The sequence below is a fragment of the Neodiprion virginianus genome, chromosome 2 (genome assembly GCF_021901495.1).
Source record: "Neodiprion virginianus isolate iyNeoVirg1 chromosome 2, iyNeoVirg1.1, whole genome shotgun sequence".
Taxonomy (NCBI): Eukaryota; Metazoa; Arthropoda; class Insecta; order Hymenoptera; family Diprionidae; genus Neodiprion; species Neodiprion virginianus.
Window position 1 is genome coordinate 14,280,292 of NC_060878.1, and position 20,915 is coordinate 14,301,206.

At 35.2% G+C, this 20,915-nt stretch overlaps 3 protein-coding genes across 8 annotated transcripts; all 3 read right to left on the minus strand.

Annotated features, from left to right (window-relative positions):
- Positions 1-1,706: 1,706 nt before the first annotated feature.
- On the minus strand, positions 1,707-5,854 carry LOC124298653 (ABC transporter F family member 4-like). 3 transcript variants are annotated; one of them, XM_046750948.1, is made up of 4 exons: positions 5,435-5,854; positions 4,761-5,157; positions 2,753-3,461; positions 1,707-2,599 (listed from the first exon to the last, which is right to left on the minus strand). In XM_046750948.1, coding segments are annotated over exons 2-4 (1,029 nt in total). In that variant the 5' UTR covers positions 5,080-5,157; positions 5,435-5,854; the 3' UTR covers positions 1,707-2,598. The 3 variants fall into 3 exon arrangements, with proteins under 3 accessions (XP_046606904.1, XP_046606905.1, XP_046606903.1); XM_046750949.1 differs by lacking the exon at positions 5,435-5,854 and adding an exon at positions 5,244-5,420 and having other exon boundaries at positions 4,761-5,163; XM_046750947.1 differs by lacking the exon at positions 5,435-5,854 and having other exon boundaries at positions 4,761-5,420.
- Positions 5,855-5,987: 133 nt separating this feature from the next.
- LOC124298654 (inositol oxygenase) lies at positions 5,988-10,822 on the minus strand. The gene is made up of 6 exons (XM_046750950.1): positions 10,721-10,822; positions 8,926-9,109; positions 7,812-8,020; positions 7,593-7,729; positions 7,053-7,283; positions 5,988-6,503 (listed from the first exon to the last, which is right to left on the minus strand). Exons 1-6 carry the CDS (start codon positions 10,736-10,738, stop codon positions 6,395-6,397), a joined length of 888 nt encoding a protein of 295 aa, XP_046606906.1. The 5' UTR covers positions 10,739-10,822; the 3' UTR covers positions 5,988-6,394.
- Positions 10,823-10,835: 13 nt separating this feature from the next.
- LOC124298651 (splicing factor, suppressor of white-apricot homolog) lies at positions 10,836-18,916 on the minus strand. Of its 4 annotated transcripts, none has more exons than XM_046750943.1 (9): positions 18,663-18,916; positions 18,297-18,474; positions 16,577-16,746; positions 16,283-16,488; positions 15,336-15,558; positions 15,083-15,162; positions 13,874-14,038; positions 12,180-13,444; positions 10,836-12,003 (listed from the first exon to the last, which is right to left on the minus strand). In XM_046750943.1, exons 2-9 carry the CDS (start codon positions 18,326-18,328, stop codon positions 11,835-11,837), a joined length of 2,310 nt encoding a protein of 769 aa, XP_046606899.1. In that variant the 5' UTR covers positions 18,329-18,474; positions 18,663-18,916; the 3' UTR covers positions 10,836-11,834. The 4 variants fall into 4 exon arrangements, with proteins under 4 accessions (XP_046606899.1, XP_046606897.1, XP_046606900.1 ...); XM_046750941.1 differs by having other exon boundaries at positions 18,297-18,584; XM_046750944.1 differs by having other exon boundaries at positions 18,363-18,584; positions 18,663-18,915.
- Between the last annotated feature and the right edge of the window lie 1,999 nt (positions 18,917-20,915).

The following is a 20,915-nucleotide window of genomic DNA, read 5'->3' on the forward strand; positions in this document are numbered from 1 at the left end:
GGTGTGCTAAAAAATGTAGCAAGCACGTACCGACATCCACTGGATTGCCGGTTAGCGTACACTCTGCAGTATCGGCATGGTCAACTAATAGATATGCCAGATCCCTTTCTGTCTTTTTGATTAGGTAGAAATATTAGACAGAACTCCTAATTATGGTAGAGGTAACTCCCGAACAGCGTTTTCAACTGACAGCAGTGAGTGCGGTTTCCTCAGTTGTCAACCAATAGCAAAGGTGGAATTCTAGGGAAAATGCACTCGGTGCATATTCAGTGCAACCAGTTGAACGCTATAAGGGTCTGCCCGCGTACATCAAACTATATCATAAATCTATAGAACAGAAAAACTGATTAATCAATCAAGCTTTAAGCATAATCATTTTTTTTTATAACTTCTAATGTAAGTGAATTCTTTCATTATGTTATTCATATTAAAATAACGGTACAATTTGAAATAATACAGCTTAGAGTTGTTGAATAGTTCAGTTTTTTTTGTAAAAAAAAAAAAGGTTTTTATTTCTATTCAATCACGACATACATTACGAAAACTTTTAAAAATGCTAGTTATTTGAGAATCTGTAAGGAATGCGAGAATAAAAGTTCCATAATTTTGCTTGAAAAAGTATCAAACTGAAAATCTAAAATTTAGGATAAAATAATTTTTTCTATCATGAGTTTATTAAGCTGAAAGCCTGTCCATTGCGGCTGTGAATACTCTTGACTCCCTCATTAACACATTAAATTTTCAAACAAATCGGTCGTTACTCCGGTCAGAAAAATGATTTTCTTTATACATTTCAAGAAAAAAAAATGTGTTTATGTATATTTGTTTATTTTATTGTTCTTTCTTAAAAACCAGTTGAGGAGATTGAGGTCTGATACTTTCAAGATCTTAGTATTCTAATAGTACCTACATAAAATAACGATAACATATTCGCAAAAGGCATTTTTACCCAGTTTATTCCCTTGCACTTCATCAATCAAATTAATTAATAATCAAATGTAGTATAAAACATAACACATGTCAATATAAAAAAAATTTTTTGAGTTTATAATTAAATAGATAAATTTTGATCCTATACATCAAATAGCAATCAAATTCTTCATTTATTTATTGTAAAGTTTGTTTTTGTCGTTCTTACGTTGATAAAAAGTCTCGAAGTTTGATACGAGAAAGTTCATACGAACATAGAAGTACGAAAAATATTCATTTTTGAACTTTGTTTATCAATTCTTTTACATTTGTAGTTTATTATTACTATTTTTAATAAAAGTGATTTAAATACAAAACTGAAGTTAATTATCATTTCCAATGTGTTTGAGAAAATAGGTAATTTTTCTTAAAGTCCGAAATTTCGTTCTGGTTCTTACATGAGCAAACTTTATCCAATAAAACTATTTTTTTAAATTATCAGTAACGTGGAAGAAATCAAAACTTGAAATCAAAAACCCAGATAAAATTCGTGTTGCCGGTGTAATAAATAATAAATATAGAGCATCTTAGCACTGGCCCTCAGGGATGTAGTCATTTGGGACCAAGATTCGATCACCCAAATGTTTGATCAGATGGTCGATAAATCTGAATACCTATCAATTCATTCAAAGCAGAGAAATTTTGATTGAAATTACGGTATCGAATGTGATTAATGAGTCCTCAGAGGAATCGCATGACTTACATGAATGTTTAATGGACTGTTAAAACGGGTGGGCTTAATTTTATAACAATTTATTTAAAAAAATAAATGCAATCAGTGACGTAACGTATTGACACATGGTTTTCCTGTTATACATATGTCTTACTAGGTATCACTATGAGTTGACAAGTCATATCCGTTGTTCTAGACTATTTACACCGCAAACAATAACAGATTTGGTTTGATAAACCTTTAAGGCAGCGTAGTTAATTGACAACAATAGCTAATGTTGTTATTATAGTATCCAAGCTTACAATTATTAATTGACAGGATTAGCTAGTTTTAACACACAGACAGACGTACAGCTACTCTATACAGCATTCAGTGCCATTTTGATACCTACTCATTTTAATTTTAGGATATACAGTTAAAGTCAAAAACAGTAGTTTTTGAGAAGTGAAAGTAAAAGTAAGAGGTTATACTATGACATATCATTGACTTAGTTATTTATATACAAAAGCACAGACAATCAGTTTACCCGAAACATTGTCGAGTAACTTGATAATAAAAATAATGGTAATTACTTGTACAGATATTAGAAACAACAACGTAATTTTGAGTCACGTATTCATCTTTTCATCCAATGTTGCAGTTACAAATAATTTTATACACGGAATGTCGTTATTTTATTTTTTTTCTTCAATTTGTTACAGCTCAGCTGTACATTTCCTTCATTGGAATTATTGAATAGTATCTAAAAATCGAATTATTTTTAAAAGACACAGTAAACGAAAAAAATGTGGACAAGTGACTTCGCGAGTAATAAAGAACCTTGCCTAGCCTTAAAGATTAAGATAATGTATAAGGGTAACTAATATTTAATATTTAAATTTAGTAATTGGGTTAGCAGGTAATTCGTTGTTTTATCAGTGCAAAAACTCGCTTTTTGGATCCCAACTTGATACACATCTGAAATGTAATCAATTTTTGTTAGATGTGAAATTGATTGTTTCTAGGGTCTACTATATTGTATAATCATACTATCATAAATAAATTTCACTTTTCTTATAAAAATAGCAAAAAAAATCCATTGGTATTGTTCTACATCTGATAAGTACATACCAATGACCCTCAGCCTGATCCACAACTGGTGAATTAATAGCATCATCATCAGTGGATTCGGTGTCAAAGGATTTAGTCTTGAACACAACTTTCCCCTTCTTTACAGGCTGTCTTCCTTTTCCCTTTTTAGTTGCCTTTGGTTCCTCTGATTCATGTTCACCATGTTCGGTATTTCCATTTTCTTGCAACGCGTCTGTAACTTCATTTTCTTCAGAGTCTGATTGAGATTCAAAAATTTCTCCCTGAGCATTAGCTAAATTTTCGGCTTTATCTGCTTGCTCAATCTCTGCTTCTTCCGGTTCTTCTGTTACCTTACTAGCTGCAGCCTTTTTTGCACGGCTGCCTCTGCTTGCTGCCTTCGCACTTATAGCGACATCCGCCAACTTTTTCTGTCCTCTACGTGTTTGTACCACTTCTTCTTCGTCTTCTTCTTCTTCTTCTTCTTCTTTTGACTGATCAACTTTAACTGCATTTTTTCCTCGAGCTTTGACAACTTTTGGTTCGCCCTCAATAACTGCCTCCTCTTTTTCTGCAAATTTCTCAGCTGTGCGCCCTTTAGGCTTGACTTCCTTTGATTTCATTGCCTCAGTTTTTTTTGCACCGCCCTTATTTTTAGATGCCACCTTCTTATCATTATCAGCAGATTCTGCTTTAGCTGGTCGTTGATCCTTGACATTTTTCTTAGATCTTCCTTTGGAATGAGGTTTTACTGACAAAGAAAATTTTAACATAAATAATTACTTCGTACTTGATTTGTACATTCAGGTAAATGTCTTTTTTATTAAAAAAATCAATTACTACTCTCTCTAGTAAATTCAATGGAATAAAGTCTAATATATGTGATGATTAGTGCGAGTGAAATTTTATAAGCTGACAATATTTTACTTTAATTGATAATGAAAAGTGTGTATTCAAGGCACATTGAGTATAACATTATAAATGAAACTCTTATGCCAGATTACAGGATAATTCATTTAAAGAGAACTTATTTTTCCATATTGACAAAATATTTAGTCATCTTGGAAACACGAGGAAACAGGTGGAAAGTATCATTTGATTCGATATTTTTTTCAAAACATTCAGAAGATGCCGTAGTCGGCTTTACCAACCATGTTAAACGTCACTTATTTTGACCATTACCAAAACCTATGGATTACCAACATAAAAATACCACCGTCAGAGCAATTTTAGATGCAATATTGAATATGAATTTCGAAAAATAAGTTGTGTTTTACACATCAAAAATGGTAAGAAGTATATACCTACAATTAAATTATCACTTATTGCGGGAATACATTTTGTGGTGTTATTGCCGCCTGAAACAAGAGTCTTTGGATATTTTTATTTGGCACTAAATGTAGAATTGTGCTGACTGCTGCATTTGGACATCGGTGATGCATAGACTTAGGTAGTAGTGAAAATGAGTGAAATTTTACTCAGTTGGTAAAAACTGACTATAACATGCTCAATCTGTTATTAGACCGGTTAAACAGCAAGGTGTACCTACATTTGCTGTGGATTTGTCAAAATAATGATTTTATACGAGTGAGGTAGCATTGTGAAAAGAATGTTAGCAAGCTGAAAAAAAATGTGTTCGTTTATCGCAGGGTTGGCATGTTGCTATCATATTGCCCACAGTATATTAGGTTAACGACTTTATATAATAAACAAAAACACATCTTGCTAGAAATTTATAATCAATGTTTGATCCTGGACTACCCAGGGAAAAGCCGCTTGCAACAATATGTAAATAATACGTTACACATCGCCTCCACGTTATGGTGTAATTCTATTGAACAGTATGAAAATTTACATTTGAGCAAATGATATTGCGTGTAAAAGAAATTTGGATAATATTAACGAGTCACGTGATAGCAGCATCTTCCATATTTTAATAGAGGTATTCTATGTGGTGACGGCTGTGTTACACGCGACAAAGTTTGGGAACAAAAAAAAAATGACCGGAAATACGGGTATTGACAATTGCGTAATTTATAATTTTTTTTACCATTAGGTTCTTCCATGTCGTTTTGCGTTTTTTTCGTCATTGCCTTGACTCGATTCTCGTTCAAGTCTTCTTCGACGTCATTTGCCTTTTTGGCAGCCTTCGGTTTGACCGGCTTCTTAACGGGCGCTGGCACTTCCTCAACCGACTCTGGTTTTTTATTTTTGGCAGCCCTCGGAAGCCTCACTTCTCTCGGCTCGTCTGTAATTACCGATTTTTGTACGGCTGTTTTCTTTTTCTTTGTTGGACTAACGTCGCCGCCCCGAGCTGCCGTTTCCAAGGGTTCATCTTCGACACGTTTTGCGTTTTTCCGTGGAGCCATGTTTGTTTCCCGGTGTTTTTGGCGGGCTATGCGCCGCGAGTCGAGAATTGAAGGATAAAGACAAGGCTGTCGACGTCGCTATTATCCGGAAAGTTAATCACCGCTTTTGGTATAATTAATGATCTGTCGTTGTGGTCCAAGATTTTTATGATAAAACTGTTCTACCTTCACTATAAGTACGTTTGTGTATGGATCACACGACGCAAATTACTTCAGCACGCGCCCGACAATCAATTTGAAATGAGACGAAAGAAATCCCAACGTTTTTTTTTCTATTCTACGAGCTTCGTTTGTCGTTTCGACCAATCAGGGTTGATGTATACATGCATGCATGTACATACATATGTATACTTACATTACGGAATCCTATCGAATCCTCGAATTGAAATCCGCGACGTCAAGCCACGTGAATGCCTGGAATTCGCTTATAGTGCTGTCAGCAATTTTTTATCTCTCTTACGCCGCCGAGTTTGCGGCTAGCTCTGCCTCTGTCCTAGGGAGTTCTTAGCGCTGCCAGCTTGTTTCGGAAAGTAGCCCTAATGGCACTGCATTGGCCTGATTAAAAACAGATCAAATTGATTACCGTTTATTACGATTTTCATATGAAATTTGACTTATATTTCATAAACTGTGCTTCACATCTTCATGCATCATTAAACTCACGCATTTAACACTGTGCTAACTCATCTCTTTTTACTAACTAAACATAATGTAATTTATTTAATAAATATTTTTGATAGCAAAGAATAATGGGCACGTTCCGAAAAACCGCTACCAACGCTGAAACGCTCTAGTATTTCGGAACACAACTCTAGACATAAAGTTAACAGTACAAAAGATGTACTCACCAGAAATGATTTGTAAACCACGATTTTAAACGCAACTAATTCAAATAACTGCACGTAAAAGAATGTCAAACAAATTTATTTTACTTCCAACATATTTATTCATTTACAGAAACAATTTGTAATGTCACGCAAACATGGTGTACAGCACAACTTTGCATGCAAGATGGGCCTGTACTAATAACACCGAACCATAACTTCATTTCAGTCAGAAAAAGATCTGGGTACAATAGACGGGTCGTCCGCTAAATTTTGGAATACAGCTTATAGACCATTTTAGAGTGGAGCTGGATTATTCCAATATTTCGATTGACGGAATTCTTGTTGCTACTGTTTTTTATATTCTGGATCAGCAATTCAGCCTTTTTGTTAATTCTTATTTATTTATACTTTTCATTATGTCTCAGGATTGAACAATCTCGTCCACTTCGAGTAATGTTTTCTGCCGTTGTTCGACAGCGGGCAAAATTCTACCACTCTATTTCACCAGGGATGTATTTTTCTATGAGCCCCTCATAGTATGGCCACAATTTTTCAATATCGGGAACGGTGTCACTCTTTGAGTAAAGATCGTACTTGCTGAGAACAGAAGCAATATTGCTAGCTGAGTAATTTATTCTTTGACTCTGAAACCTCTTTAAGGGAGTGCCCTGATTGATTTCGGCATTGACGTATATATATCTCCAAATATTGAAGCCTATGTATCTCAAACGCGAAAAAGGGCTTACGCTTAAAGGGACATCCGTATTCTATACGCAATTTTAAACAAAAACACTCTAATACACTTTCATTTTATGCAGAAATGAAGAAATAGCATGAATTCGACGAATTTATTATTGCAATTACGTAGAATCGGTACCATTTCTTTATTTCTACCTCAATTGAAAATATATTTTAGTGTTTTTGTTCAGAATTATGTATAGAATGGGGCTGTTAAGCTCGTTTTACGTTTGAGATACATGGGTTTCGATGCTTGGAGATATACACGTCAACGTGGAAATCAACCAGGGCACACCCTTAAGCGCCCCGTCAATACTTGAAGATCTAGCCTATGTTTAGAAGTAACTGTTGTTATGATCACATGCATGAATAAATATATTTTTTTAAAATTGCAAGTGAGTTACTTACTTGAATTCAAGTACCCATTTCAGGTTTTCGTTATCCTTCTCAGTACAAAAGTGAGAATAGTCTCCACTTCCATGCCAAGGGTAAAACGAATGATAACGAATCATAACTAAAGCCTCCTCTGGCAATTTTGACTTATTATGTTTGAGTACGCGATAGAGGAATTCGTCATGACCCCATGACATCATCAAATTGTCCAGTCCGCACTTTGGCTTGTACATTCCATACTTAGTGCTGAAAAGAATTTTTTTCAAAATTTAAGCAAATCAATCATGTAACACAGCCAATGATTTACCACTTGCTAATTGTTCAAAAAATATGTATTTTTCACTAACTATTAAATCTTTGGCTGTTCGGTTCACCATTCTAGTTAGCAAAGGTATCGAATTGAAGATAATGCGTGAGTTTTATAAAAAAAAAATGGTTTTTGTATAGGTTAAGAAATCGTTTACGAATTTGTGATGGTTGATACAAGACATTACTGAACAGGCATCAAAACATATATGTATATCATGAATATTCATCATGAAAGACGTTAATTACTTGTAGCGGCTGTCCTTGCCATCAGGATTATCTTCAAAGCTGGTATCTCTGTAAACGATATGGTCTCCCCAGGCACAGCCAACAGGAAACGTATCCCCAACTACAGCCCATTGTGGTTCACCGTAGAAGGCCATTACCTAAAATTCAACGTTAACCAACGGTCATATGAAATTTTCTTCCATCTAAACCTGAAAGTTTCCTAAGGTGTTGTACACATACCTTGCCAAGATCATGTATTAGCCCTGTGAGATGGAACCAATCGAGATCTGGATGATCTGCCCGGACACGTTCTGCAGTTTGGAATGCATGCACAATATTGGGCAAATTGGAATCCGGATCACTTTCGTCGACAAGGTCGTTTAGCTTGATCAGTGCATCTTTCACAGTCATTTTGAGCTTGTTAAAACGTAGCCAGTCTGCCATACGAGCTAGAAGAGCACAATACTGTGTTAATCGTGGTAGCAATTTATACAGCAGCCATGTTAAAGTTATGGTACAATTTGCAGGGACGAAATTTTCAATGATATCAATGTATCACACTTCTGTAGTTTTCGTTAAGTTATTGCGGCCTAATCTTCAGAACTTCATTCTCTGCATCTAGAACAATCCATGGACCTGAAGTTTCGATCTATACGGTTCTACTGTAGATGGTTTCAATAATAAACAAACGAATTGAAGATTAAATAATAATCAAACACATCTATAATCGGCTTTCCTTGAGTTGACCAAAAGTATTATCACAATTCAGAATTAGTGGCACCTCGAATTTTCTATCGGGCTCGGTCAATCGTTACTTGAAGCACATACTAATTTACAATGAGCAGTTCTTCATCGTAATTATATTATTATTATTATTATTATTATTATATGATTGTAAATTTCACTTGAATTCTTAAACTTCACCTCTTAGACCATACAAGTATTTATACTTTGTATTCATTTATTGGGAATTAAAAATAACGAGTAGTTTCAATACTTGGTCATTTTATAAGTTATAAATCCAGATCTTAAATTCAGGTTGAAATAACAACAATGGTCTTGATACTAAACATTTATGTTCAATGCATCAATGCATTTTCACACCTGAAATCCTGTGACTACAAAAGTAAAACAGTTATGGACATATTTCGACTTGTTTGTCAACAATGTGAGAAAATTTAATTACTGATATGAGTGATGCAAGCACACCTCAATGTATAATGCAATTATATCTGTGTAAGATAAAGAGTTTTGTAAAGTTATACAATGTCAAATGAAATACGATTGTGCAATGTGAAAATTACTTCAGTCAGTGTAGATGCGCAGAGATAAAATCATAAATCTTAATACTAACAGCGTACAAACTCCACTGTTTGATTAGTATGCATATCATGGTAGGTTTTTCGGACTCGTTCCTTGAGTGGATCTTCTGGGTCTACCGAATAATCTCTGAATTGACTGGCTGATTTTTCCGCGTGCACTGGTTCCGGTCGCAGGTGTTCCGATGGGTCGAGAATTGTAGCCGTCGGCCCAGGCGACTAGAATTTCAAAAATTATGATAAAAATCTAATGCCAAAGGCTGCTGCTGGTTAGAAGCTTGTAAAAATTCACATAACGTTGAAGTGCAATTTAATTTTTCAAAAGATAAATGGAGTTATGAGTTATCTTCATTAATCGTTTCAAATCGTGCTATTTAAATTATTGATTTCTTACTGGGCTGCTGGGCTGCACGGTACGTCATGATAGTAAACATGAATGTACAGCGTTTGTCTTCCGTAGAATAAAAGCGGATGAATATTTGGAGAATTCTGATTCAAGATAGCGAACTTGATTTATTTTACGGAGAATTAGAAAGAACACGTGCATACAATCCCTAGTGCTTCAAATGTATTGAATTAGTCTAAAATTTAAAAATTGAAAGATCCAACTTGTCTTATAACTACTACTGGAACACGGCTTTATCTAGAGGGCTCTAGCTTTATAGCTTCAGCCCCTCCTTACTGCTGTGATTCTGATACGTTATAATACTGGAGTTAAAAATACTCCAGATAGGCCATGTGCGAAGAGACTGTGAGTTAACACAGAAGAAATTTAATTTATCGCCAACTTCCTCTATTTGTTCACGCATTTAACACGTATGTGTGCAGTCCAGCATATTGACAATGATGCTGTCTAGTCTCTAAATCTTTTCAAATACAACACAGATAACAGTTAACGCGTTTTATATTTGAACTTTGTGATAAGGAAACAAACGTGGAAAGTTTTATGGATTGTTTGTGTTCGATCTAATAGAGAATCGGCAACTATTGTTTTTATAGGATCTAATCCATTTTTTGAATTCATATTTTCCACAAATGTACCATTGGCCCATAACAAAAATTAATATAATTATCTACTTTTTTTTTAAAAAATATGTGCTTAACTTTTTTTGCTACACTAGAGTATTATTGCTATTAGGGCAGTAGATAGTTTCATTTTCTTTATCCGTTCAAGCAGTTTGTAAAGGTTTCACGAGTACAGCAACTCGAGGGAGAATAAGGGGTTCTGTATGGTGCAATAACATTCTAACGGGATTGATTACAGCACATTGGGAATCGGATTAAAAATTTCATGTCTAACTTTTGTTGGCTTTCATATGGATGCTACGTAAAGAAAATAAAACTGTCAGAACCCCCAGTCACGTTGTTATTCAAGTGTGGCAAATTTTGTTGGCCACATATTCTTGAAAGAAAAGTAGACTCATATAATTATTTTTCTCATAGGCCAATGCTGTATTTATAGAACATACAAGTGTTAACGACAGATTAGCTACTACAAAAATCAATATAACAATCTGAAGCATTGTTGATGTACAATTTTTTAGATCACCATATATTCTAACTTCATCATGTGCAGATGTGTTTTCCGGTATAAAGCAGTAACTTTTTTCAATAATTAAATGCCAATGTAGAAAAAGTTTGTTTCCCAGAGGTAAGTTTCGCAGTTGTACAAGCCTAAGAACGAATATAATTGTTTGTTATCCCGTTAATATTTTGGCGTTAAATCTTTGACAGATTGTCGAAATAATACATTGATTGACACTGCGTAATAATTACATTGATTTCCAACACCTATGCCTACAGATTTATAAAAATTTTATTTGTACGTACAATAACTTTGGCAGACATCTCGGCAATTCCTTTGCTTCTTACACTGACTTGTTGGCTTTATCGTCGAGCGAATTTATAAATCTCAGCAGCATCACCCTTGACCCTCCAGATTGTTGCAATAATTATTATTATACTAATGTCAGAAATGGCATATCACAGGTCATACTGTCAACTGATTGCTGAATTGTATAATTTCGTAAGACAACGAGGTTTGGCAAATTTTTCCATCAATCACAAGGTTGCATGATTCTTTTTGGGGGATTGATAAGTTTCGCAATTTGTTTTCATCACTTAAATTTTGCTAATCTTATTTTGCAGTAGTCAAATTCAATACAGAAGTACATTATTGTCATTAATAATTATGAAATCATCAGTTGAAACCTCTCGGCTATCTCTTTGGGTGTAACATTATTCGATTACAAGTAGATGGTTATTTATCAAAAAAGGAACTAGTGATTGCAAGTCAAAGAAAATCATCCATTTTTCGAAAATATACGCGTATTCAAACGCGAATAAGATTTTCAATTGGTAATATCTTTTGACATTCAATAATTTTTTCGTGTATAAACATTTGTTGATAATCTTTAACTGTATTCAATGAAAATTCGCCAATAGTCAGTAATTTCACTCACTGCTTATCTCTATGAATTACATAATTATCAATCTGTTGCTTTATCAGGCTTCAAAGTTTTGCAATTGGTTGATATTTTTCATGAATTTAGATTTACATCCGAAGACAACTAATGGAAGTTGCCAGGTCATAAGTTATCTTTTCAAAGACCTCTAGACCCTTTCATTATTTTGTATGATGATTCAAAATGTCGATGAGTAAATTTTATGTATGCTGACAATTTATGTATTCAGTATTTGTATCAGACGAAGACTATGCAAATGTTCATTAATATTTGGTGTCACGATATAAAGTTTGTTTGAAGGTAAAGCTTGAAATGACATTCGATTCATAGAAATGTAAAAATAAATTTGGCTGTTAATACATGCAGTTTTTTCTTTCTGTTTCTTTAATTTTTTTGTAAATATTTTACACTTATCAAGTGTTATAGCATTATTTACAATTTTACATGCATACTTATCTAGTTTTGAAAAAGATATCGTTTCAAGATGCGCCAGAATCTGATTCACTGGAATTACTGTCCTTCCGCGAATGTTTAGAACAACGACTTTCTCGGCGTAATGGTGTTTTTGAACGAGACCGGTGTCTTGATGACGATGATTTTTTGGTTTTCTTGGATTTGTGGAAGCGAGAACTCGAAGGGCTATCGTAACTGGAATTAAATGTAATAATTATTAAATTAAACGGTATAATGTTCATTATTTGATAATCTGCTATCAACTACATGATTATAAGTTGAGTCGAGGTAGAAATAAACGTTGTACATTGTTTTAGAATGAACAATACCTGGAAACACAAACGACAGCTCGAATTGGGATTTTTAGATACCTTTTGTGCGAGGTCTTTTTTTTCTTGTGCTTCTTGTGCTGTTTACTTCTGTCCGAATGGCTGCGACTTCTACTGCGACTTCTAGAAGATGGCCTTGGGCGTTTGCTGCCCAAGTCGGAACCTTTGAGCCTATTCATTAAGGAATTGCCATTTATTCGTGCGTCCGCATCTTCGCTGGCAGCTGGTGTCGGTGAGGGGATTGAATGAACCTCGTCTGAATCATCGGTTTTTCGAAAGGCAATATTAGGAATGGCGGCTCCGATTTTGGACAAAGCAGGCACTTGTATTTGGCTGAGGAACATTGCAGCCTTCTTTTTCCTTTCTAATTGAAGCTGTCTTTCGCGAGAATTTGCGGCCAGCTTATCCCGCGCAGCAGCGGCAAGTTTGTCTTTTATTCTCTCCTCAGCTTGCTTATTTCTAACTTCTTTTTGACAGTCTTCAAAAATGTCCTCAGTCAGGTCAACGAACTCTTTGTAGTCAATTTTACTCTTCTTTTCAGACTTTGATATCTCTTTATCAATTTTCGACACTCGACTCTCGTCGCTGCTATCAGGCGGCGAGTTAGGCTTGGAATTTGTTTCACGTTTACTTTCTTCCACGTCCTCATCGCTCTCTTCCAGCGGCAGCGCACTACGTTTTTCAATTACAGTCGATTCTCCTTCCTTTGGCTTCTTTATAGAAAATGACACAGTCGTTACCTGTTTGCCACCCTGTTCGTGTTTAACATCTCCCTTCTTCTTGGCCTGTATCATTTTTACCCTCTTCTGCACCTCTTCCATTCGCTGTTGTTTTTTTTGCAATTCTTCCAACTTCTTTTGTTTCTCCTCTTGGGGTTCTTGTTCCTGAAGAAGTTGCTCTTCCGTTAATGCTTTAGTATCTACAGCACCTTCGTAGATCGTTAATTTGTGAGCATAGTAGCCATGATACTGGTGCGATAATTCAAGAAAATTGAACCTTGGATCCCCTTTGCCTTTCACGATTGCCTCAAAGTCTCTACCATTCTTGGCCACGTAGCTGGCCATCTTATCGATGATTATTTGAACATCGGCAGGTGGGACAATGAAGGAAGGCCTACCCAAAGGCTTTGGTGGTGTTTGTCCATAGGGCACCAGAGATACCTGAACGTCCTTCGCTTGTTGAGGTGGAGAACATGCGCTTGATTGAGATATATTTTCCAGTGGTGGCTCGACTTGTCCGTTCGATCCATAAATCACTGGACCATGCACATATTGCTGAGGTGCTGGCGGATATGGTGCTGGGTAGTTCTGCAAGTGATCGAAGCAAGAAGGTTAATCAACGATACTTTTTTCAGGTTACCATAGCGATATTAAACTCAGATTGTACACACAGGTATATCTTACGAGCTTATCGATAAGAACAATTGGCAGTCTTTTAGGACTATAAAAGATGACAAGAGTGTATGTTCAAAATTCTACCCTTCGATGACCTTGTTCTTTCTTTGGGCATATTGACTTGAACTATCTAATTCACTTTTGGCTGTTAGTACCTTTACTCGAGCAATATGATATTTATATATGATCATTTATGGCATCACTCTAAAACAGTAACACGGTGAATTCTTTCTGCATTTTACTTTACCCGACCGTTATTAATTTCAATGTCCTAAAACTTCGATTCATATCATACTCATATAAAACTTCCCCCGAGTAACCACAACAGCGTTTATTTATTACCTGAGGAGGCACGGGGTAGTAACTAGCTGGAGGTGAAGGCTGAGCATGAATCTCAACTTGGTGGGGTATCCGTGGCGGAGGCGGTTTTCCTGTGATCTTGTTCACCAGCATGGAGTAGGCACAATCGGCTGACGGCTTATACTGAATACTCGGAATACTGGGTGCCTGTGAATCAATTCATTTGGGATAAGTAGGTTGTTCTGAACTAACCCTTACATATTTATACTTCTCTATCCACTGTCTAGACAAATTTAATTAATGTTTATTTCAAATCTAAGTACAAGGTCATAACATTCAAATTAGGCGATACATTATAGACAGAATGTTAAAATATGTTTTGACATTGTGCTGAAAAAAAAAAAATAAAATATGTTTGTACCAATGGTACAGAGAATTTATTTTATTTTGCTCAGAGCAAAATGTGTGAATGGGCAGAGTGAATTCAACAGCAGTAAAACTGTTCCAGGAATTTACAAATATTTACAGCGCGATCTAAGCATTCAAGGGTGTGAAAAGTGCTTATCTTTGTTTTTCACATAGACATTCATATTGGAAACATTATTGGCAGATTTTTGCTATTTGCCGCAAGAGCCCCGAGACGGAATTCCATTAAATAGACTAGTGAAATATCTAAGCATTGCTTGAGAACCGAAATGGGCTTATGAAATGGCAACTAAATGTCGTACATTTGAATACCATAGCAATTTTGCAAATAAAATATTCGTCAATAAGTCAAAGATCTTTATATGCAAAAATCACACTGCTCAGTGTAGAGTAGATCATTTATAAATAAAGGGGCACAACGGACGATCCAATGCATACCAGAACCAGCCCTGGAAACAGAAACATTTTACATGTAAGTTAGATTTGCAAAACGTTTCAAATATTTTGGTCTTCCTCCTATTGCTATATGTGCAATTTGTTGACTCGTGCAAATGCAAATTCATATGTACATATATTTCGTAGTAAAGAAGAAGGAAATAACAGAGTTTCTTTTATGGGCCTGCAAAAATCAGGGTATTGTGAATCGAAGATGTGTAAATGGTAAATATTGCTTCAGCACAAACCTGTCAAATCGCAATAAGAATCGAATGTTGCAAAGCTCACTGGCTCCACACTCACCGATTAGAGACCAGATCGTTTTGCACACATTGTTTAATTAAAATAGCACTAGCGATTTAAAATTTTATCTATTTTCTCCAAACTTACCGATTCCACTTTACTAAAAGATGGCGCGAGACTTGGATGAAGATATGATTCGTCATCCCCGTCAGATTCGTCTTCGGTTTCTGCCAAATCGAATATGTCATATTTCAATCAATTAATGAATACAAGTTTTTACTGTTCGAGCTTGGACAATTTTAAGGAAATTAAATTTGGCCAATTGTATTCAAATGTGTCATAATAAGATAAGTTGTTAACAGTCCCAGATATTCATGCACAGCTTGATAGTATTACTTACCAGATTGTTCCTTCTCAGGCTGTTTTTCAGGGTTGTATTTACCATCCTTGATTGCAGCAAGGACATGTCGATAATAGGGATGCAGAAGTCCATCGATGGATAGGAAAGAGAATTGAGAGTTGTTGGCCTGTTTTGCTTTAATCAGTACTTCCATTTGACCCCCTTGTTGACTAATGAAGAGGGCAGTTTTCGTAATGATGGCATTTAACTTTTGTGTTTCCGGCTGTAAAAGTATGTACGTATTCCACAAACTTTACCCACTGAGCAGTGTTGTACCAGATAATGAGTATTACTGTCTAGATCAAAATACGATAATTCATATACAAATTCATCTTGATATGATGAAAGAGAGTTTCGAACGCAATTATCCTTATAAACGATAAGACTATTCGAATTTTCATTTGGATAGTTAAAAAGATATCAATAAAAATGGGATTTTATTTATACAGAGAAAATATACTTCTCCATTAAATAAAATATTTCTCAACAGGTAGCGAATATGTTGTGACTGTGAATAATTTTGTGTTGACACACCGAAAGATTCGGTCGGATCTCAAGTAATAAAATACTTTTCTCACCGCTTCCAAAAAAATATTTGTTTGTCTCAATCCGTTTATTTATTGTAGTGAATTGCGAAATGTTTCTTGCAGAAAAAGGTTTCCATTCAACTAGTCATCTTACAAAATCACATCAGAATCTTGACTCTGAATAGTGTCTTCTATATTTCAGTAAACCGATTATCTTATTTTTAAACCACAAAAAAATATGGAGATAATCAGCAGAAGTATCTAGATGAAGATTAAAGATAAACTTGACGCACATTATCTCTACAAGACAAAACATGAGGTGAATTTATCTACGATGAGTATCTTAAATCTAGATAAAAGTATCTAGACAACTAAATAGTACTAAAGCGACAGTTTGAAAAGTAAAATTATAATATTTACCACAACCATATCCTCGGGAATTTGAAGCTCGGGTGGAGGGATAAATGCTTGATCTTCGTCTTCCTGAGATCCGTCTGATGGCTTTGGGCTATTTGTGTCGCCACCGCCTGCCACTTGATTAAGTTCATCTTCGTTATAATTGTAAGCTACTTGAGCATAAGGATTTTCTGAGTCCAGGGCTTGATGCAACCTCTTTATTTCTTCTTCTATAAAATGTAAATTATACGAAATTCAATGGATTTACCAGTTTGCATGAAACGAATAAAAAGTTATCGATAATATTGAGCTTTGTACCGTGATACATTGTCTCCTCTGCATCGCTGTTATAAAGAGACCGGTAGCGTTCCTCGTCACAAATCTGTTCCACTTTCCTTTCATCCTCGGTGAGGACTTGCCGTAGATCAAATCCACCTGGCGGTGGTTCGTGTACTCGCAGGTCACCCAATGCTCCACGTCCATCGTATCTATCGACACATAACAGGAAAGTTAGAAAAATTAGGGTAAGACAATAATTGTCAGGCACAAGTCATTCAGGAGCGGCTCACAGCTTTAATAACTGAAAATAGAATTGCATTGGTAATTATTAATTAGATCCACCTCAGGGTAATCCTGTGAAAAATAACAAGCGTTCATTTATAGATTATTTCCCAAGTGATGGAACCAATTCAATATGAGAAATGTTTGTGTTTTCCAGTAAAACTTTTCTTAATCAAATTTCTGTTAAATGCTGAAAATAATACAGGGCATTCTAATGCTTTACCCAAACAAGATTATTTGATTAAATATCCAAAGTAAAAACTAAACTAGAGATTGTTTGAGAAAAAATAATTTGGTCAGATTGGTAAGAATAACTCTTAACTCAGTATTACCAGAACTTCTGTCAGCAACTTACCTCAAATCTTCTTTATGTATTAGGTCATGAGTTTCTGTTATTTTTTTGATAAGCACATATTCGTTTTATAGCAATGAGTCCAGTGAAAAGTTGAATGTGGTTCATTTCTCAATAAGTACGAGTATTAATCAGAAGGAAGGAAGAGGGAATATTACGGAAATAGGCCTTCGTAATTTTAAGAAAGCCTTAGGTAAACTATTACAATTAAAGTGGGACATTTGCTTGATCTAAGTATTAGTTCAGTTGGACAAAAAAGTATCGGAATCAGACTGTTTCAAATGGCCAATAGTAATTCAGTTTTGATTTTAAAAGAAAACGTATATTAATGACACACTTTGTATCCAAAAACCCTGGCCCTTCTCAAGAGTATAATAATTAAAATATTAGCAAATTGCAAATTACTTCTGAAAGACTTGCTGAGCATGGACATATTAAATCAAGGTTAAGAGATGAAATCTGATACTCTGAAAAGTCTACATCAATTTTACCAATACCATGATGAGTGTAACGGAAAAAAAATGACAGCATATTTATTCGAATCTTATGTAAAAATTATAACAGTTCTCTCGGAAATTCAAATTTTCTTGTTATCTGCCAATTATTGGTATATTACTATAGCCGGCGGTTTCCTCTGCAACAGCATTAGTACCCCAGTATCATTTGAGTTGAATCTACGAATCCACGAGTCAATTACCATGAAGATAATAATTTCTAACAAACAAGTAAATAAATTTAAGGTTCGCTGAACACTGATATTTAACTGAAATAGCTTCTGAGCTCTAAAATATAACCAAGTAGAGATCAACTCAAAAATCATGAGAAATTGGTTTGTTATTACGATAAATTGCAAAATTTTCACTGGACTTGAAATATTCTACCAACAATATTATTTAAATGAACGAGAGTAAATATCAGATACTTTTTTGATAGAATTAATAATCCAAGGTATTACGGCAGATAAAATTGCTGATATCAGTTTGAATAATGCTGTAAGTATTGAAATCATTAGACAAGGTGAAACAAGAAGGAAAAATACGAGGTAGATCAGCTTTTAAGAATTAATTGGGTGTGTCAGAATTACAATTGTTCCCATCACTCGTGATTTTATACGAAGATACATACCGTGCTGAGTGACCATAATTTAAAATGATCATCAGCCGTCGTTTGTCTCTCTGCGGTGTGTCTCACCTTGCTGATGTACCAAGGATCAGCTACAAGAGTGGTATCCGAAATGCACTGCACTCGTAGTGCACTACGCGCTGTGTCGAAGCACTTTGGTGGCCGCAACACCTGCGGAAACCTTAAACAGCTTCCAGAATGCTTATCCGTACATAAACTGATGGGACCAGTTCGATTGTAACATATTCCGTTGTTATATCCGTGTTTGTATTTGATTTCGACATCACTTCTCTAAGCGTTAAAAGTAGCAATTATAGAAAAATAAACATATATCTTAAGCGATTAAGTTTCTAGGTTAACGGAACGTACCTGTCTATTTTCAACGAGTTATCGGCCATCCATGGGATCAAATGCCTCCCTTGGTCAATCATTTGCGCCTTCTTATCGTCCCGAAACAATTTGCAGCTATATCCGAACACCAACAGCTCCTGTGGCTCTTCTTCCCCATCTTTTTTCCGCAGAATTCCCGAATCAATCATCCAACGCTGACCTTTCGACGACATTTTCATTTATTTTCTGTAACATCACCCACACGGCCCATAGGTCCGTGTGTTTTTAAGGCGCCGCTGTGGTTTGTCAAATATACCTAGGTATATTTCGTGACGTTACATGCACGACAGCGCTCCCAGACGTTCACCGTTGAACTAAATGACAGACTTCTTGTGGACTATAAGCACTATAAGTGATATTATTGGTCGGATCTAACAGAAACGTAAAAGAAAAACTGCCATCATAAGCGGACTTTTGTCACTTGAAAATTTCCTCATTAAAGTGTGCCATATTTACGGAAAGTGAACTGATGGAATAGATTTTCCGGGATTACGTGTGTGCTTTTATACATCCCTAACGCGATAAAACCATTGCACAATGAGCTACAGGCGAATTCGCCATCAGCGCCGCGAGTGGCAAATTCTATAGCAACAAATAGTTTACGACAGCCCCCTAACAATCACCACTGGTCGTATACTAAAAAATTGCACGCGTTTTGTCCCCGTTTTTTAGTTCCTCTGCGTGGCGCTAGTAGACTTCTGACAACCTCGTTGCCTTCGGTGACCGCACGCAAGCTTGTCAGACAACTACTAGCGCCACTAGTGGTGGAGATTGGCGGCAGAATCGAGAGACATTTTGCGAACCATTTTTAGCAGCGTGTGTCAGGGGGCTGGTTTACGATCAGCGCGCTTCCTTTCGCAAATTAACTGGCAGCGCTAAAAACTCCCTAGGACAGGGCAGAGTTACCCATGAACTCGGCAGCGCAGGAGATAGAAGATTGACAGCACTGGGAGCTGATATCGCAACACGCCCTAATTGACGAATATGCTCTAGGCATGTGCGTAACTTTTCGTGGCAAATTGAAACTTCATAACATCACCATACCATGTATACAATCATGATCATGTAAATAGGATATGATTTTACTATGCGCTGGTTGAAAGTTTAAGTTACGTTTCTAATTCTAAAAAATTCAAAATAATTTGTGTATGTATTTCGATTGTGGAAATAGCTTTTAAAATTTGTGCAGGGATTAATAATAATTTCGAAATGAGTAATCGAGAGCTCAACAAGGCATCAAATAGATGTATGCATTAGTTTGTAGTCTGTACGATACAACAATTTTGATGTTGCATTAAACATATGAAGCATTGTGGGATGTGTAATGCAAAACAAAAGTTTCAGGTTTTTTTTCATAACACATTTTTCATTTTTCTGCTAAGTCTAAGGTAATTAATAATTAATAACAAGAAAAAAACTTTTTTCATCAATGTGTCTACAATAATAATTATTAAAAGGTACAATTAGCAAATTACTATATTGTGTATTTACTTTGTGTAATAATAGATAGTAATGTAATTGTAATATGGTTTTTTTTCTCATATTTATAGCGCGATTTCTTCCACGTGCTCGTTCATTTCTACAAATATAATATGGTATCTAATATTTTATTTTTCGTTTATGTATCCACTTGGGTTATTATCAATCATTTATCTTTATTCCTATTTGTATCGTTTAATCAAATACTCAAAATACAAATTTTTTTATGCTATAAGGCGCGTTTCAAGATTATTCAACAGTTTTGTTTAACAATTTTGAAATACCCGCGGCACGCAATGTATAATATTTATAGCTTTGCTTGCACAAGTAAGCCTTCTAAAGAAGTCACCAAATACGTCTATACGCACACCATTAATTCTGCAAGATGACCAGATAATGAAAAAAGAATGTTTTCTTTTCCAAAAATTTTATGCTTTCAAACTACTACAATAGAATTTCGTATTAGATCTTAAAATATGAATTTAGTTACAATCCAACTGAGTTTTTTACAATATTTCATTTTGTAGTAATTATGTGTTATTTCTTACGTATAACACGTGAATGAATCGTAGAAGACTGGCATGTAACAAGTTTCATATTTTCTCTGTTAGGTATTCCAATTTACCACTTGTGCAAAATGTACAATTCTACTTGATTATTATTGAGGCAAGTTGGTCACCGTGAGAAATTATTGGGGTATATATATTTAGGAACTTCCTTAGTAGTCCTGTAATAATATGAGTGTCCTTAAAA

Coding starts and splice junctions, on each gene's coding strand:
- LOC124298653 (XM_046750948.1), bottom strand. CDS start 5,079: ATGGCTCCACGGAAAAACGCAAAACGTGTCGAAGATGAACCCTTGGAA. Junction 3,462..4,760: donor CGACATGGAAGAACCTAATG/GTAAAAAAAATT, acceptor TTTCTTTGTCAG/TAAAACCTCATTCCAAAGGA.
- LOC124298654 (XM_046750950.1), bottom strand. Junction 7,284..7,592: donor GGCAAGGACAGCCGCTACAA/GTAATTAACGTC, acceptor AATTCTTTTCAG/CACTAAGTATGGAATGTACA. Junction 6,504..7,052: donor AAATGGGTACTTGAATTCAA/GTAAGTAACTCA, acceptor TTCTGTTCTCAG/CAAGTACGATCTTTACTCAA.
- LOC124298651 (XM_046750940.1), bottom strand. CDS start 18,862: ATGAAAATGTCGTCGAAAGGTCAGCGTTGGATGATTGATTCGGGAATT. Junction 16,747..18,662: donor AACTCGTTGAAAATAGACAG/GTACGTTCCGTT, acceptor ATGTGTCGATAG/ATACGATGGACGTGGAGCAT. Junction 12,004..12,179: donor AAAAAGACCTCGCACAAAAG/GTATCTAAAAAT, acceptor ATTTAATTCCAG/TTACGATAGCCCTTCGAGTT.